The following is a 12,048-nucleotide window of genomic DNA, read 5'->3' as shown; positions in this document are numbered from 1 at the left end:
GAGTGTCTTAGTCAACTGTCCCAGAACTTTGCCAGTGTTCCCCTGCCTCTGCTGGAGTGTACTTGTGTCTCTCTCACCTGTCCTTCTTGGTTGGCCAACGAACTGTTATCTCTGCTGCCAGCGTTTTGAGATGGGAATTTTTTAATAATTCTGCAACAATGGCCCTATGGTACTGCACCATTTTGGTACACCTGTCTGCCTCTGGAACAAGAGATTGAAAGTTATCCTTGTAGCGTGGGTCTAAAAGTGTCACTAGCCAGTAATGACTGGTACCCAATATTTTGACAATACGAGGGTCACAGGAAAGGCAGTGCAACATAAAGTCAGCTATGTGTGCCAGAGTGGTAACAGGCTAGCCTTTTGTGTCCTCACCAAGAGGACAACTGACCAAGGTGTCCTCCTCTTCCTTTTCTTCCCTTCCTTTTCTTCCCTGCCCTCAGGCCATCCACACTAAACAGACGGTATGACAGTTGTGGTTGTAGTCCCGTCTATAGCGCATACTAGTAGCTCCTGTTCTTCCTCCTCTTCCTCATTGTCAACCAATCCACATTGGGATGACATGAGGCTGGGCTGTGTATAATCATCCTGTATGGTTCCTTGATCCATGTCCTGCTCCGCCTGCAATGCATCCTTTTTCATTGTGAGCAGAGAGCTTTTCAGAATGCAGAGAAGCGAGATGGTGATGCTAATTATGGCATCATCGCCACTCACCATCTTGGTGGACTCCTCAAAGTTTTGGAGGATGCTACATATGTCTGACATCCATGTCCACTCCTGAGTTCTTATGTGTGGAGTGAATTCTGAAAAACGACTTCCTTGTTGATGCTGGTATTCAACAACTGCCCACTTCTGCTCTCAAATCCTTTCTAACATTCAGTGTAGCGTTCCAACGCATGGGGACGTCACACATCAGTCAATGAGCTGGAATCTCCAATCGCTGCTGAAGCACGGCAAGGGCGGCTGAATCTGTAGCTGACTTTCTAAAATGTGTACACAGGTGGCGTACTTAAACCAGCAGCTCTGGATAGCTTTTTAGAAAACGAACACCAAGGTTCAGCACATGGGCCAGGCATGATTGAAATTGTGGCGTTGAATTTAATGGGACTATTTTGCCTTGCCATACGGAGGATAGTGTCTGTCTTTGCAATTGTGTCGTGGCGGACTACCCGGGTGAAGAGATTTTGTAGGTACCCTATGAGCCCTCTCTATGGAAAAAGTTGGAGAGAACTCACCTCCCAATGTGTCTCTGAACCATCCTTCCAAGAATTGCTCCGGTCGCTGACCTTCCAAATGCTCTGGTAATCAAATAATTCAGATGTTCTTCCGACGCATTCTGTTCTCTGTCATCTGCCTTTTGCCTCCAGGCATTTATGGAGCCAGGTACCTTTGACAGCTTAGTTTCCATAAGTGCAAGATTATCTTCCATGCTGGATACTCTGGTTTCGACTTCCGTGATGCTTCCCCTCATTGCTTGCATATCCTGCCGAAGACGCCCCACTTCCGAATGCACCTCCTCTTTTCCCCCCAACAAGGATGTTTTAGAGATATGGCTTGCATTAATTGTTCAGATGCATGTTTTAGGGTCCGATCTTCTTGATCGCCACCCTCTTCGCCTTCAGAAGAGCAGTTTTTACGTTGATCTGCAGCTTTAACACTTGATGGAGTATTTCTGTGGGACCTAGAGTTATCAGAGGGGTCAGGTCTTGCAAACTCCTTTAGCTATTCAGCCGCCCTTGAGCTTTGATCGGTTCATAATTAACGTTTAAGAAACAGCTAGTTGGTCAAGTATATTTTCCCCCCTTCCACTGATTTCTTAGTTTACTAATGCAAAGTAATACAGCCAGTTTGTTTGGTCTGATCCCTTCCAGATATGATATGGTGCACTGTCAGCAAGCTGCTAAATCCTCTATAACTCCAGCCATGCAGAGCAGGGAGAAATGAAAGTGAAAGCACAAAGCTGCCAACATTCAGTCTAACATGCTACTTCACTAGCAGTTGTACCCACTGCGACTTCAGTTTCTGTTCAATGAAAGTTTACTATAAGGCTGGGTTCACACGTAGCGGAATTCTCGCGGAAGTTACCGCGGAATTCCGGATTCCATTCTGCGGGAAAACCGCATTTTAAATTCCCGCGATTTTCCCGCGGAAAAACTAGCGTTTTGCAAGCGTAATTAGCTTACAGAATGCTAGCGTTTTCCAAGCGATCTGTAGCATCGCTTGGAAAACTGATTGACAGGTTGGTCACACTCGTCAAACACAGTATTTGACGAGTATGACCAACTTTTTACTATTGAGGCTGCCTGTGCAGCATCAGTAGTAAAAAGATCTAATGATAAAAATTTAAAAAAATACAAAATCGTGTTATTCTCACCTTCTGACGTTCCCTCGCTGCGTCCCCGATCATCGCGATGCTCCCGGCAGGTCCTGTTCCCAGTGATGCATTGCGGCAATGACCTTTGATGACGTCGCGGTCTTGCGAGACCGCTACGATGTCGTGAGACCACGACGTTATCAAAGGTCATGACTCATTGCCACAATGCATCACTGGGAACGGGACCTGCCGGCAGCATCGCTGAAGTCTGGTGACGCTGCGAGGGACATCGGAAGTTGAGAATATGACGATTTTTTTTAATTTAATTCTATATTTTACAGGGATATGGTACCCAGAGCCCGGATGACAGTCTCCTCTCCTCTGGACCGTGGGTACCATCCGCAAATGTTCTGCTTACTTTTCGCATGTTGAGCACAGCCACATGCGGGAAGTAAGCAGAACAATGCATTCCTATGTTGGTGAAATCGCCGCGATTCCGCAAATTAATGAGCATGCTGTATACAGCATTGCGGAATCCTATGGGATGCTGGGTTTTTTTTGCGTATTCACGGCAAAATCACGCGTTAAAAACCACCGCGAAAAAAGCGCAAAGTGTGAACGCAGCCTAAGAGTCCCACAACAAACCCCAGTATGTGGTTTGAAGTTTTGCGTTGTCAGCAGATTGCCGCCGTATCCACGGTCTCAGTCTCGAGCAGCAGTGATAAAAGTAAGAGCGCTGGATTAATATATAATGGCGGGCGCCAGCAGGCGATGTATATCTCTAATGGGGAAACACGGGGCTCATTTCTCAGAGCTCACACCGCGTGTTCCTCCCTGTGTACCTCCGTGAGTCCAATGTGCTGTTTGGTCAGCCGCATCTGAAGAGGATTCTTCCGTGCTGCGCCCCCAACTTCTGTGGAGTGCCGCAGAACTGGCCACCGTTCTTTGCTGGCTGAGTTTCCCGCCCGGATTTTCCCAGATCCACACCAACCGGAGCCGCACACCACACCACCTCATAAGCCGGAGAACTCCAGGAGGTCACACTGTCACCAAGGTAAGTCACGTTTGGGTGGTGTAAATACAGGATTAAAGGCAGGATTATGGGAGCTCTGCCTAAGCACGTCCTCTCCGCTCCACTACATCGCTACGCCCCCACAGTTAGTAATTTTTTGTTTTTAACTTTTTTACGTTGTCCCAGGATGGGACATCACTATGTAATGTCAGATTAGCGATCTGACAGGCAAGGAAGGATGCGTGCTGGCGCAAGCCACCTTCCCTTAAGGACCTGGAACGACCCCGCTGCCATCAAGATGCCGGGGGTCACCATGGAGACCATCAGGACATTGCGATCACGTTGCGTTGTGCTGTTGGAAGCGCACAGAGAGCCCTCTCCCTGCGCGATGGTTCTCTATGCCGCTGTCACTAGTGACAGCAGAATCTGAAAGGTTAAATGCTAGCACCGATCGTGGGCATTGTTGCAGGGTGTCAGCTGTCACGTACAGATGACACCTGCACATGATCGCCGTGGCTCTCAGCGTGAGGCCGTGCGATTGTGGCGCTGTAGATATACTGCTTTTTGCTGAAACGCACTTTGCACAGAGCTGTATATGTATGGCACATGTTGGGAAGGGGTTCATTCACACAGTCGTAAAGTTATATCACTACCATGGATGGGCCTACACAGTTTGGTTCACTGTGGAAATATTGTTCATTGCTTACTCCCGATTAAGTCCTGATACGTTTCCTTTCGCAGGGCAAACAGTAGAAAATACAGCAGAACATGAGGCCCTCACGCTGGCAGAACCATTAAAGGCGTGAAGTGTAGCAGAAGAGCCCTTGTATAGCTCTATCTCTTCTGTCTCTATGAAGATTGACATTTAACATGCCCTCCTGGCGTAGGCTGTGGCAGTTTCCTGGCCAATTGAAAATTGGACAGTAGATGGCAGTATAGGGCAATTTATCGAATAAACCACATAACAGGACATAGGTTTTGGTAACACCCCCCCCACAACTATATTTCGCAACAGATAGGAGGAGGTACTGGGACACTACAATATGTGTATACATACATGTGTATACCAGTAACAATTAATACGTCTTCACATTTGCAAGGACAATTCCCTCACGTTGATGGTTTTATCATTTAAAATTGTATTTTTGTTTTCTTTTTGACGCTAAAAGAGACCTTGATTTCTATGTTTCCACAGAGTTGTATTGTTTGACGGTCTCTTGTTTGAGCACCCAGAAGACTCAGAATTGTAAGTTAATTTGACAACTTTCAATAATACAAATAAGATGAACAATTTATATAACCTTTGAATTCAAGTTAAACTTAAAGTAAAACTTAATATTAACGTGCTTTGTATTTCATATGTATACTGGAAAGAAAGACGCTTAGAAGGTTGCAGTGGATCCGTATGCAATACGGGTCATGTCTGTATTAGGTCCGTTTTTGTTGACCCCCTCGAAATGTATAGGTGAATCTTATCAAAAAGTGATTAGGTACATGCAAATAAAGCATCTTGCTTAATTAGTATGATGTAGGGGCACTCAACCCTGAAACAGAGAACATTTGAATGTTCCAGCCACATACACACGTGGTTAAAATTGTTGGTTGTGCAACAAATTATTACGTTAGGGGTACCATCGTTTCTGTCGAGGCTTATTTCGTGAGTTTTATTTTTTTTTAAATTCTGCGGAAGCATGGCTGAAAAGCAATGGCTGAAAAGCAATGTCTGACTTTCATTTGTTCATTTTCATAGATTTTTCATTTATTATTACTTTTGTCAAATTCAAGTTATTTCTGTGACCATTGTGGGTTTTTCTGTCACTAAAAGAGTGGTACCAACAATTTTGACCAGGTGTGTATATATTTTGTTTGCACAGCTGGACCATTCTAGGACTAAGCCAGGTGCTTTATCTATTTCGGATATATGCTCTTATTATTATTCAGTAACATGCTTTTTCCTATTACCGGGAACCTGACAATGCATTGTGCCTAAACCGTTGCCAGCCTATATCAGGTGCTGGTTGTGTGAACTCAGCCATATATGTTTTATTCTGAAACGCTGTGGCTTTTAGTAGCCGATGGGGATCAAGGCTACACTATGGACTTGTCAGACCGGCAGTCTCCTGTCTTTTTTTCCAAACCCCCTGCCCTGGAATGACAGCTCTTGGGCTGTATGCGCTCATAGGCAGAGGCCTGTCATTTTAGGGCAGTGGGTGGCTTATAAATGTATGTTTTTTTTCTGATTGGTACTGTACTTAAAGGGAACCTGTCACCACTTTTTTGGCCTACCTGCTAAAAATATCAGTTAATTGAGTGTCAGCTATGCATTCCACAACTACTTCTGAAACCCTCTGACTCCCCATGTGTCAACCATAAAACCTTTTTTATTGCTCCTGGGCTGTATGGTAATGTGTCCGGTCCGATGGGCGTTGCTTCGGTTCCCTCACTCCACCCCTCCTCGACTTGCTGTATGCATTCCTTGCTGTGAATATCGCAGATCGCATAGAAATTTCACATGGGATCTCGCGCGTGTGCTGTATGCTTTGCCCAACTGCAAGGAAAGCCGAAAAGCAGTACGGCACATGCGCCAGGTATTACAAGTTTGCAAATACCAAACATGTATAGGTACTTGTTTATTTAAGTGCTAAAAAAAAATTCCAAAATTTTGGAAAAAAAATGGTGTGTCTATGGCTGGAATCACACTAGAGAGGAATACGGACAAGTGCTATGCGAGAAAAAAATCCTAGCACTCAGACCACTGTTAATCTATGGGGCATCTCTCATCACCGTATTTTTTCTTGGCCGTATTACACTTGTGAGTGAAATCGCAGCATGCTGCGGTTTGCACCGTATATCGGCTGAGACACGCCAATGCAAGGCGGGAAAAACTTGCACACCACACGGACCATCAGTGTGACTTGCGAGAAATATGCACCGATGTCCTATGAAAAGCCGGCCATTGAGTGCGCTATATTGTAAAATCACACTGACAGGTTACAATAGCAAAGATATATACACATAGTATAGGTGTGTGTATATGTATGTGTGTGTATATATATATATTTCATAGAGAGATAGATAGCAGAATAGCCGATAATTCATTTGCCGGCTTCTGTAACATCATTGCAGAAGCCGACAGGATAGGACCAGTGGTTTACACACAGTAAACCCATGCAGAAAAGTTAGATTTATATATATATGGCAGTGGCTATTACTTTTAGTGGTATGTGTGTGTAAAATTTGGGACCTGTATGTATTTACTAAAAGAATGTGTTCACGAATAAAACTGGTGTGGGCTCCCGCGCAATTTTCTGGGCCAGAGAGGGAAAGCCAGTGACTGAGGGCAGATATTAAGAGCTTAGCAAGGGACCACGGTTTTCCCATGCTCCCAAGTTAATCACTGCGCAGCATCCATGACTAGCGCTGATTTAACCGCTTCCCGACCGCCCACAGTAGATAAACGGCGCTTCCTAGGCTTTGTGCAGCGCCGACGTTTATCTACTGTCGGCGTTATTGTGCCCCCCGGGACCCCCACATACCTTATAACGCGGGGATCCCGGTGCACAATGCATGCTGATTGGTTGCATGCTGATTGGTTCAGGTCCTGATGACGTCAGCGTCACAGCAGCCAATGAGAGCGCTCGCTGGGAAAGCTGCTTGTTTCCCGGCGATCTCACTCATTGTAATGCGACTTCTCCTCTGATCTCACACTGACAGATGATCAGAGGTAAAGCAGCCTTACTGTGTGACTAGATCGCTGCCTGGCACAGCTGATCGCTGCCTGGCACAGCTGTGCCAGACAGCGATCTTGTCACACAGTAGCGCTGCTTCTTCTCTGATCATCTGTCAGTGTGAGATCAGAGGAGAAGTGGCGTTACTATGAGTCAGATCGCAGGGCAGCGATCTTGTCACAAAAAGAAAAAAAAAGAGTAAAGAAAAAAAAAGCAGGCACGCAGGTTAGGGCTAGGGTTAGGGCTAGGCTTAAAGCTAGGGCTGAAATTAGGGTTATGGGTGTGTTGGTGTTAGGTTTGTGGTTAGGGTTATGGTTAGGGTTGGGATTAGGGTTAGGGGTGTGTTGGGGTTAGGGTTGGAATTAGAATTGGGGGTTTCCACTGTTTAGGTACATCAGGGGCTCTGTAAACGCAACATGACGCCCGCAGACCATTCCATCAAAGTCTGCATTTCAGAACGTCACTACTTCCCTTCCGAGCCCCGACGTGTGCCCAAACGCTAGTTTTCTCCCACATATGGAGTACCAGCGTACTCAGGACAAATTGGACAACAACTCTTAGGGTCCAATTTCTCCTGTTACCCTTGTGAAAATATAAATTGGGGGCTAAAAGATCATTTTTGTGGAAAAAAAATGATTTTTTTTATTTTCACGACTCTACATTATAAACTTTAGTGAAACACTTGGGGTTCAAAGTGCTCACCACTCATCTAGATAACTTCCTTGGGGGGGTCTAGTTTCCAAAATGGGGTCATTTGTCGGGGGTTTCCACTGTTTAGGTACATCAGGGGCTCTGCAAACGCGACATGACACCCGCAGACCATTCCATCAAAGTCTGCATTCCAGAACGTCACTACTTCCCTTCCGAGCCCCACCTTGTGCCCAAACAGTAGTTTTCTCCCACATATGGGGTACCAGCGTACTCAGGACAAATTGGACAACTACTTTTGGGGTCCAATTTCTCCTGTTACCCTTGTGAAAATAAAAATTGGGGGCTAAAAGGTCATTTTGTGGAAAAAAATAATTTTTTATTTATATGGCTCTACGTTATAAACTTCTGTGAAGCACTTGGGGGTTCAAAGTGTTCACAACACATCTAGATAAGTTCTTTAAGGGGTCTAGTTTCCAAAATGGGGTCACTTGTGGGGGGTTTCCACTGTTTAGGTAAATCAGGGGCTCTCCAAATGCGACATGGCGTCCGATCTCAATTCCTGCCAATTCTGCATTGAAAAAGTCAAACGGCACTCATTCTGTTCTGAGCTCAGCCGTGTGCTCAAACAGTGGTTTTGCCCCACATACGGGGTATCGGCGTATTCGGGAGAAATTGCACAAAAAATTTTGTGGTTCATTTTCTCTTTTTACACTTGTGAAAATAAAAAAAAATGGTTCTGAAGTAAAATGTTTGTGAAAAAAGTTAAATGGTTATTTTTTTCCTTCCACGTTCCATTCATTCATGTGATGCACCTGAAGGGTTAATAAACTTCTTGAATGTGGTTTTGAGTACATTGAGAGGTGAAGTTTTTAGAATGGTGTCACTTTTGGGTATTTTCTGTCATATTGACCCCCCCAAATTCACTTCAAATGTGAGGTGGTCCCCAAAAAAATGGTGTTGTAAATTTTGTTGTAAAAATGAGAAATCCGCTGGTCAACTTTTAACCCTTATAACGTCCAAAAAAAAAAAAATTATGCTTCCAAAATTGTGCAGATGTAAACTAGACATGTGGGAAATGCTATTTATTAACTATTTTGTGTGATATCTCTCTCTGATATAAGGGCATAGAAATTAAAAGTTTGAAAATTGCAAAATTTTCTAAATTTTTGCCAAATTTCGCTTTTTTTAACAAATAAGCGCAGTTCATATCTAAGAAATTTTACCACCATCATGAAGTACAATATGTCACGAGAAAACATTGTCAGAATCAGCAGGATCCGTTGAAGCGTTCTAGAGTTATGACCTCATAAAGTGACACTGGTCAGAATTGAAAAAATTGGCCGGTCACGAAGGCAAAAACAGGCTCAGGTGCGAAGGGGTTAACTGATGCTGCGCAGCCCCGCAGCCTGACCTGCGATGATCTGGTTTTTTTTAGTTTTTTATTTTTTACAGGAGATTGAGTGCATCATTTTGATTACCAGAAGAATAAAGATGGAAAACTGTGTTTTATTTCATTAAAATACTTTATTCCGCCTTTTTATTAAATACATACAGGTCCCAAATTTTACACATACACTAACAGTATTAGTCACTGACATCTATAAATCTAACTGCTTTAAATATATATGTTTTGAAGATTATTTGGTATTAAAAAGATGTTTCCAGTTGCGTTTTACAATGCTATTTTAACACGAGCTTTTACATAGAGAGAACTGCTGTATGTAAAAGCTCATGTTAAAATCAGCAGTATTTAATATGTTAACAGCCGCAGGTGGATCGTGTTTCCGCTCTCGGCTGTGAAGAGCATGTGACAGCTGATCAGATCAGCTGTCAATATGCCTGAAAAGATGCCCGGAGCCCGCATCAAAGGGGGAGACACAACGTATGACATACCTATATAGAATCATAGAATTGTAGAGTTGGAAGGGACCTCCTGGGCCATCTGGTCCAACCCCCTGCTCAAAGCAGGATTCCCTAAATCAACCCAGTCAGATGTCTGTCCAGCCTCTGTTTGAAGACTTCCATTGAAGGAGAACTCACCACTTCTCGTGGCAGCCTGTTCCACTCATTGATCACTCTAACTGTCAAAAAGTTTTTTCTAATATCTAATCTGTGTCTCCTCCCATTCAGTTTCATCCCATTGCTTCTAGTCTTTCCTTGTGCAAATGAGAATAAAGTTGATCCTTCTACAATGTGACAGCCCTTTAGATATTTGTAGACAGCTATTAAGTCTCCTCTCAGTCTTCTCTTTTGCAAACTAAACATTCCCAAATCCTGCAACCTTTCCTCATAAGACAGGGTTTGCAGACCGGTCACCATTCTGGTCGCTCTTTTCTGAACTTGCTCCAGTTTGTTGATGTCTTTTTTAAAATTTGGTGCCCAAAACTGGACACACTATTCCAGATGAGGTCTGACCAAAGAGGAGTAGAGGGAAATAATGACTTCACGTGATCTAGACTGTATGCTTCTGTTAATACATCCTAGAATTGCATTTGCCTTTTTTTGCTGCTGCATCACACTGTTGACTCATTCAGTCTGTGATCTATTAGTATACCCAAGTCTTTTTCACATGTGCTGTCACTTAGCCCTATTCCTCCCATTCTGTATATGCTTTTTTCATTTTTATTGTCCAGATGTAGTACTTTGCATTTCTCCCTGTTAAAAACCATTCTGTTAGTTGCTGCCCACTTCTCCAGTTTATTTAAATCTTTTTGAATCCTCTCTCTCTCTTCTCTAGTATTAGCTATCCCTCCTAGCTTTGTGTCATCAGCAAATTTAATTAGTTTACCCTCAATTCCTTCATCTAAATCGTTGATAAAGATGTTGAACAATACAGGGCCCAGGACAGAGCCCTGTGGTACCCCACTTGAGACATTCTTCCAACTGGATGTGCAGCCATTTACGACTACTCTTTGGGTCCAATCACTAAGCCAGTTATGAATCCACCTAACAGTTGCCTTGTCCATTCCATACTTAGTCATTTTTTCAATAAGGATTGTATGAGATACTTTGTCAAATGCTTTGCTGAAGTCAAGATTTACTATATCTACAGCATTTCCTTGATCCACCCAATCAGTGATACCGTCATAGAAGGAAATTGACATACATGTTGTTTAATAATTTGTTCAAAGATCTTTCCTGGTATAGAAGTCAGACTCACCGGCCTATAGTTGCCTGGGTCCACCTTCTTCCCCTTTTTGAAGATAGGAACAACATTTGCTCTTCTCCAGTCTTCTGGCACTTCTCCTGTTCTCCAAGAATTTTAAAAGATTATGGAGAGGGGTTCAAAAATTTCTTCTGCTATCTCCTTCAGTACTCTGGGGTGTAATTCATCTGGACCTGGAGACTTGAATTTATTTAGGTTAGCTAAGTGTTTCCTCACTATCTTTCTGTTTGTAGATATCCTGGATTCTTCTATTCCCTTAATAGGACAGAGAAGAACAGTTGATGTTACATTTCCTTCCTGAGAGAAAACAGATGCAAAATAGGAATTTAAAAGTTCAGCCTTCTCAACATCCTGTCTTACCATTTCATCATTTTCATCCTGTAAAAATCCTATAGCATCTTTGACTTTTCTATTACTTTTGACATATCCCCAAAATCCTTTATTATTGCTTTTGACATCTCTTGCAAGCCTCAATTCATTTTCAGCTTTAGATAATCTGATTTGTGCCCTGCAGGTTCTGCAGACAGCATTATATTCTTCTTTAGATATGCCTCCCTCTTTCCATTTTATAAACATTTTTTTCTTCCTTTTTAGCATGTGCTTAAGTTCTGTGTTCATCCATCCTGTTTTCCTTAAATGCTTCCTATTCTTCCCTCTTTTCGGAATTGTTAACAACTGTGCTTTGAGAATTTCATTTTTCAAGATTTCCCATTCTTCCTGGACATTTTTGTCTTTAAGGATATCCAGCCATTGGATCCCTCCAATTCTCTTTCTGAATCCCTGAAAATCTGACTTTCTGAAATCTAACCTTGACGTCTGAGTCTTCACAGGTCTTCCTCCTCTAGTTATCCAAAATTCTAAAATAGCATGGTCGCTACCTCCTAGGGTCCCAGCCACTTTTACCTCCTCAACCATTTCCTCCCTGTTTATAAGGATTAGATCCAAGGTAGCAGTTCCCCTTGTTTTCTCCCCTACCTTTTGGAAGATAAAGTTGTCAGCAAGAGAGGATAAGTATTTCCTTGACCTGTTAGTTTTGCCTGTGGGAGATTCCCCACAAATGTCTGGATAGTTGAAATCTCCCATGACAACTATGTCATATTTTTTGGAGAACTTGGCCATTTAATGCATAATGAGTTCATCCATATCTTCAGCTTGCACAGGCGGCCTGTAGTAAATGCCT

At 43.2% G+C, this 12,048-nt stretch overlaps 1 protein-coding gene across 1 annotated transcript in view; it reads left to right on the top strand.

The window, feature by feature from the left end:
- Positions 1–12,048, top strand: part of LOC141087859 (uncharacterized) — a 97,121-nt gene that overhangs the window by 67,650 nt on the left and 17,423 nt on the right. The window contains exon 11 of the mRNA XM_073573684.1: positions 4,519–4,569. Coding sequence (XP_073429785.1) covers positions 4,519–4,569 — 51 coding nt within the window. The remainder of the gene's footprint in view (positions 1–4,518; positions 4,570–12,048) is intronic.

Source organism: Dendrobates tinctorius, unplaced genomic scaffold (assembly GCF_039654945.1).
Source record: "Dendrobates tinctorius isolate UK_male_01 unplaced genomic scaffold, ASM3965494v1 ptg000036l, whole genome shotgun sequence".
NCBI lineage: Eukaryota > Metazoa > Chordata > Amphibia > Anura > Dendrobatidae > Dendrobates > Dendrobates tinctorius.
Note: the sequence above shows the minus strand (reverse complement) of the source record. Positions and strands in the feature narration are given on the sequence as shown.